The sequence below is a fragment of the Heptranchias perlo genome, chromosome 2, assembly GCF_035084215.1.
Source record: "Heptranchias perlo isolate sHepPer1 chromosome 2, sHepPer1.hap1, whole genome shotgun sequence".
Classification (NCBI taxonomy): domain Eukaryota; kingdom Metazoa; phylum Chordata; class Chondrichthyes; order Hexanchiformes; family Hexanchidae; genus Heptranchias; species Heptranchias perlo.
Genome location: NC_090326.1, coordinates 30573375 through 30580507, shown reverse-complemented (window position 1 = coordinate 30580507; position 7133 = coordinate 30573375). Strand labels below are relative to the sequence as shown.

Sequence of the window (7133 nt, the reverse complement as noted above, 5' to 3'; positions counted from 1 at the left end):
ATTTTAAGATAAGCCCCAAACCCGTTGATGTTGAGCCAATAATAAGAGCAGTCTTGTTTTAGTTATTCATATTCCTTTGAGAAGCAAAGATAAGCTAGATCAGTTGGAAAGGTTGGCTTTGACTTAACTAGAGATTCCTTCGACACTTCGACGTAGACAGAGATCAGCCAGAAGGGAATGATTGCCCCAGAATAAGGTTCAAACGTTAGCATGTTCAAGGAGAAGAACTCAGACTGTTAGAATGCAAATCAAATCAGAGCTGACTGCAAATTAATTTGGAGAGGAGAAAGGATGGTTATTTGAAAGAAAAAAGTAGATCTGTTTGAAAGTCAAAGGCAGAAGTGTAGGTAAAAGGCGGGAGGTTTAGAGGGGATTTGAGAAAGAACTTTTTCACCCAGAGGGTGGTTGGAGTCTGGAACTCACTGCCTGAAAGGGTTGTGGAGGCAGGAACCCTCACAACATTCAAGAAGCATTTGGATGAGCACTTGAAATGCCATAGCATACAAGGCTACGGACCAAATGCTGGAATATGGGATTAGAGTAGACAGGGCTGATGGCCGGCGCGGACACGATGGGCCGAAGGGCCTCTATCCGTGCAGTATAACTCTATGACTCTAAGTGAAATCAGGATTCTGTTCAGTTATTAAAGTATAAATACAGGTTCTATGTTTTCATGCTTCCAGTCCTGCAGAACTTTACCAGTGCCAACAACTTTTCCCATAACTTGTTTTCTGCGTGGTCTTTTCAGCCTCCATCGTTTCGTTCAGAAAATTTGTTGGCCTCAAGTCTCCTCAATTCATTAAGTCACTCCACCACATTTCTCTACAACACAATAAAAGAGATTGGATAGGTTAGTAATAACTTTTCTAGTTTCAACTATTTTTAACTTCAATACCTATCTTTTTGAAGTTCTAACTTCTCCAACTACAATTTTATGGTTAAGATGCTGGAATAAATCTTGTGTCGTGCTTAATACTTTTCCTATACACATCTCCATTCCTATTTGTACCTTTAATATCCCTTTTTGATGACGCGGCTTGCGTCATCAAATGAGATATCTCAGCACAATTTATCCTGTTTGAATTTTGTTGTCTGGAGATTTTGTGGCTGTCCTTAGTGCCGTTGCCTGGTTAGTGGCTATACCCGAAATCAGAACATGGATATGTGTTATCAATGTATGCATATTAATGGTACATGGATGTAAACCTCATATAAAGCAAAAAAGCTTGGATACCCTGGCTATAAAATGTCCATTGAGGCAAGAACTGGAATGGCATTTCAGCTCACTTTAATGGCTGCTCAGCACCCTCTTCTGGGAACAACATGGAGATACTTTATGGAATAAAGAAACTGACCATAAGGGATTCTCCCCCACACCCTCCCCAAAGTAGTTAAGGACAGGACCATTGGATCTTGCTTTATTCTTTTCAGAAACAACGAAAACAGCAACTGCCTCCTTTGTATTACATATATGCAACAACAACGTGTGAAATTTTGAACTACCCATCCGACTTTTGGATGAGACGTTAAACCGAGGCCCCGTCTGCTCTCTAGGGTGGACATAAAAGATCCCATCCCATGGCACTATTCGAAGAGGAGCAGGGGACATCTCCCTGGTGTCCTGGCCAATTTTATCCCTCAACTAATATCACTAAAACAGATCTGATCATGTATCTCATTGATGTTTGTGAGACCTTGCGGTGTGTAAATTGGCTACATTACAAGTGACTACACTTCAAAAAAAAATACTTCATTGGCCATGAACAGTCTTGGGACATTGAGGTCATAATAGGCGCTATATAAATGCAAGTCCTTTCTTTTCAAGCACAAATTGCATTTATTTCAATAGCGTCTTCTGAAAGAGTTCCAAGTTTAAATCTGTACAGTATATTAAAAGACTTGCAAGAATTAAAATACTATGATACAGAACAAAGGACTCGCACTCCAAACAAAATCAAATGATTTTACTATTTCTTCATTTTTATTGATGGCGTTTATTCCATGGTTTTGTTAATCATACAGTAATAAACATGGCTTTAATATTAAATTGTTCTCCTTATTATCCAAAGTCACCATAGTCCATTTAAACAAATATAAAAATATATAGTTAATACTTTGTACAACACTGTTTTGGTCCAAACAAAAGTGGATCACAAAAGCCAATATGCAAACTTTAAAGAGTTCCCAATTTTTTTTTCATCAGAAAGGATGTTAAATGGATTTAGGCAACTTTGAATAATGAGATTTACATAATAAAATCTTCTACTAGACAATACTGAACAAAAAAACATATTGCTATAACAAAAAATAATTCAAGTTCACAGATTTGTGTGTTTTTGTCCAAGAATGGTAGATTGACTGAAAATCATAGGATATGTACATAATAGTTTGTAATAAGATGAAATAAGTCAAAAAAAAAGCATAAACAGAATTAAAAAAAGCACATGTTCTATGAAATGAAGACAATTCATTTGAAGTCCTCCAAGTATGATTCTTCAGTCGTTCCGCAGTCAGAAAACATCAGTGCACAACAGGCCATCCATTTAACATCTACACATACACATACTTCACACATACTGTGATGAAACCTTTGCAGAATTATCAGCCCCTATTCTCACTGATGCTCTTCAGTCTGTACAAACCTTTCAGTACAATTAGGTGGGTTATGAACAATATCTAGTGGTGCGGATGAAGAGGTATCAATGTACAAAGCCATTCACTTTGCAGGTTGTTTGTAGCCAGACCATGCCAAGTCCTTAACTAATGACACAGCTGGGTTCTCACAAAAAAAAAATCTACAGTCCACCCACCACCAGGCAACTAAAAGCAGCGACCAATTATATGCAGGTTCAAATGGTCCTAGGTAGATCTGATAAAGCCCAGAAGGAGGTACAATTCAATTATTAATGCAGGGCACCAGCTCTTTATAGAAAATACACTTTCAATAATTAGCTCTGCTTTTTAACAGCTGTAACAACTATTTCTTGCGTCTAACAGCAGTCTTTATCTTCCGACCAGTAACAGTTGAACGGCCACCAGATGTCGCAGAAAAGGGATTGGTGCTACCAACCCTGTCCAAGAGAAAAGAAAAACAAAACCAGGTTACTGATCGAATTACATATAAACAAACTACGCTTTGACACAAGCTCAACTTGTAGGAAGAAAATCTCTGCTTGTATTTGGGAGTTTTTCTAAGTCACACAGGTGCTACTACCTTATATTCACTGAAGCTTGCTGTTGACATTCTACAAATCTACACACAGATGCAATGAAGCAAATTCATTACAACTCTGCTTTAAACAGTAGACTTGATAAAATAATCTATCAACTATTTAAAAAAGTCAAGGCTATGATGTCCATAGGACTACATATTAACACTTCTCATAGAATTATACAGCACAGGAGGCTATATGACCCATTGTTCTTGTGCCGGCTCTTTGAAAGAGCTATCCATTTAGTCCCACACCCCTGCTCTTTCCCTATCGCCCTGTACATTTTCCCCCTTCAAGTATTTATCCAATTTCCTTTTGAAAGTTACTTTCGAATCTGTTTCCACCTTTTCAGGTAGTACATTCCAGATCATAACAACTTGCTGCATAAAAAAAATTTCTCTTCATCTCCCCTCTGGTTCTGTTGACGATTATCTTAAATCTGTGTCCTCTGGTTACCGACCCTCTTGCCAGTAGAAACAATTTCTCCCTATCTGCTCTATCAAAACCCCCTTAAAGTTCTAAACAACTCTATCAAATCTCTCCTTTTAAAAAAAATTCTAATTATAGTACTGGCCTTTCTTCCCTCTCTGTTTACACATTAAAGCTTTCATTTTCTGATTGGGAGGCATCTCTGCTATGGCGAGCCTTCTGCCAGTAAGGAGATGCCTCAGACCCCAGCCAACATTCCAGTCCCATGCTGGAGGCAGGATCCTCTGCCTCTGCCAGGGAGTTGTATCAGACTGGGTCTTGCTGCAGCAGGCCTCAGCCTTGGGGGACCTGACACAGCAGAAGGAAGACGACAGCCTGCAGAATATAAAAATTTGTCCTCAAAATGTTTTCCTGCGGCTCCTAAGGCTTGTGATGAGCGAGATTACACAAGTCCCTCTACGATTGAAACTCTAAGCCCCCCTCCATTGATCTATGAATGTTGGATAGGGTGTGGTACGTTAAATAGCAGTTTCCAATATAAATGTGGACATAGCAATTTATAATGGAAATATAAAGACAGATTACATGACTTTTCAATGGGGACTGAATTATTTCTGTGCACCCTAGTACAATTATCTCTCACCCTTTAAACCTGCTTCACCTGAAGACTTGTTTTGTTTTGCAAATTCTATTCAAGTTGCAAGCTTTCCAAGTTTTAAAAAAAACCCACATTTACATGTAGTATTTTAGCACTGCACTTGATTAAATCAGTTAGATAAGCCACATAAAACTTCAAGATTGCCTCTCAATGATTACTGACCAATAGCACAATTCCATGTTGTTCTGTTGAAGACAGCCATTTTGTTACATAGTGATCGACACCCCAGGCTAAATACAATTCATCAACTGAAAGGTTGGGCAGTCAAATTACTCCCAGTCATCTGCCAATGTAGTCTGTGTGTTCACTGCTTAAAGATGGGTGAACACAGCCAATGTGATTTACCCTGATTGCTGACCCCTGCTCAACACCTTCCCTTATAGCAGCTCCATGGAGCCGCTCAAAAACAGACACTTTTGATTATCTAGATAAGTGCACCGCACCAATCTCTACTTTAAAATTGCCTACAGAGTACACAATGCTTGTTCAACAACTGACAAGGAATATTTTATGTCAAAAGAAAAGTAAACTCCAGAGCCAAATTTAGCTTTATTTACAGATACCCAATGAGTTTGAAGTGCAAAATAGAACTTTCAATTAAGCTTGGATGAAATGTAACACTCTTTCCTGATGGGCACCTTCTAAGCCAGTTGTGTTCTACAATGCTAGATTTCTTCCCCTTTGATAAAATCTTGTTTCCCATCATTGAGCATCTGTTTTCTACCAAAACCAATACGCCAGCGAGAAGCACTTAGTCACTTTAGAAAACATCTTCATACCATATATGCAGGTTCTTACCCAACAGAGAATCCAGGCGCTGGGTTGAACGGGAAGCCTCCAGTGGGGCCAGGCTGCTGTGGTGCTCCCGTCGTAGCAGATCCAAATTTAAATACCTCATTTGATGAATTGGTGGCGTTGAAGTTAAAACCAGGACCACTGTTTCCAAACTGGAAACTGTTACCTGCAGGTTACAAAATTAATTAAAAATAACCTCTTTACACAGGTGACACATTATAGAAATGACAAGTAGTTTCTGGATTACATGCAATGTCCTTGGGAGCGATGTGTGGTTTCGTTGCTTGTGAGAAAGGCAAGACACTTTGCTATAAGAGTTATAGCAAGTAACAGTTCGACTCTGGTCACAGTTAAACTACAAACAGCAATCATTTGAGAAATTGTATTTTTGCACACAATAAAAACTGATCATTTTTATGCATTATCCTGGACTTGGCAACAGAAGCCACTTCAGTTTAACTAGTTTTGACGACAAGGGCATTACAGAGGCAATGAACAGATTATAGGTGGAATGAATGCAGTATGATGAGCAGAAGCCAAATACTGAGCCACATCAATGTAAGCATAGTGCCTCGCAGTTATGAGAACGTTGGTGGCGTGGCTCTGATCAAATCACACCTTGGTCTTTCCCCCTACTCCTCTGATACCTTCTCCAAGCATCCCACCTTGTTCCACCCCTCTTGCCTCTCCTTGAAAATCTCCATTAGGCCCACTCCGGATATCCTTCCTTAGCCACTGCATGGATCGATGACTTATCCTCAGTGATTTCAAGCTCCATCTGAATTCACTGCCCTCCCTAAACCTTGCTCCACATAAACTCCTACCCATATTCATGGCCATCTCATGTGGCCACTCTATTTGCATTGTCTCAATCACAGACCAAGACCATCTCTGACCATTCCTTTGTATCCCTCATCACCCAGATGCTCTTCTGGCTGGCCTCCCATCCTTCACCCTCCGTAAACTTCACTCCATATCCTTTCCCGTGATAAGTCCTGCTCAACCATCACTCCTGTCCTTGCTGACCTACACTGGCTCATGGTTCCCCAGTGCCATCAATTTAAAATTCTCATCCATGTGTTTAAATCCCCTCATGGTCTTGGTCCTCCCTATCTCTGTAACTTCCTGTAGCCCTACAATTTCCCCCCAGAACACTATTCCTCTGACCCTGGCCTCTTGTGCATCCCCCCTCATTTCCCGAAATACCCTCCACCTCTCCACTTCCTTCTCCTTTATGATCTTCCTTAAAATCTATTTCTTTGACCGAGCTTTTGGTCACCCATCCTTGTATCTCCTTCTTTGGATCGGCATTCATTTTTATCTAATGACACCTGTGTGTTATAGTGAGGCTTCAGTGTTTTTGACTGATAGCAGTCTCCTATAGGTCAGATAGCTCCACTTAATTTCAAAACCACATGCTCAGAAAGCCCACCACTATATTATCCACCCCCACCAGGTGCTGGGCATAGAGGAACATACAATGCATATAAAGTCATTGACAAATTTGAAATGCTTGCCCAATCCTCATCCTTTTTTTAATATAAAGGATCCTGCCTGGCATCACACAATATTTCCTAAAAGACTAGGTAGTTAATCTTCCTGCAGGCTTCTGTCAATGCCAGTTTTACTCAGAGGGTGCATTTTACTTCCTTCCTTCTCCCCATCTTAAGACCATCAAGGCTGTAGTTTTATAAAAAAGCTTAGGTAACCAGGTTATAAAATAAAATGAATTGCAATCTGCTAACAAACTTTCTTGCACAAGGATCCTCCCCTGTCTGTCAGAGGAGCTTGTTTTTACCGCATCTACCCTATTATGACCAACTTCTGTGTTACACAGAGGAGCCCTCCTAAAACCTATTTCTTTCAATACATACAAATAAGGCTTTACAATTATAGAAGTTTGCAGATGACACCAAACTCTAATGTAATAAACAATGAGGAGGATAGTAGCAGACTTCAGGAGGACAGAGACTGGTGGAACAGGCAGACACCTGGCAGATGAAATTTAATACAGAGAAGTGTGAAGTGATACATTTTGG

General features: G+C 39.9%; 1 protein-coding gene across 2 annotated transcripts in view; it reads right to left on the bottom strand.

The window, feature by feature from the left end:
- Nucleotides 1-1959: 1959 nt before the first annotated feature.
- The window catches only part of nup153 (nucleoporin 153), a 64127-nt gene continuing 58953 nt past the window's right edge, over nt 1960-7133 (bottom strand). For both annotated transcript variants that reach the window (XM_068001659.1, XM_068001660.1), the window contains exons 21-22: nt 5098-5260; nt 1960-3071 (exon numbers count right to left, since the gene is read on the bottom strand). In XM_068001659.1, the coding sequence (XP_067857760.1) occupies nt 2978-3071; nt 5098-5260 (257 nt within the window). In that variant the 3' untranslated portion in view covers nt 1960-2977. The remainder of the gene's footprint in view (nt 3072-5097; nt 5261-7133) is intronic.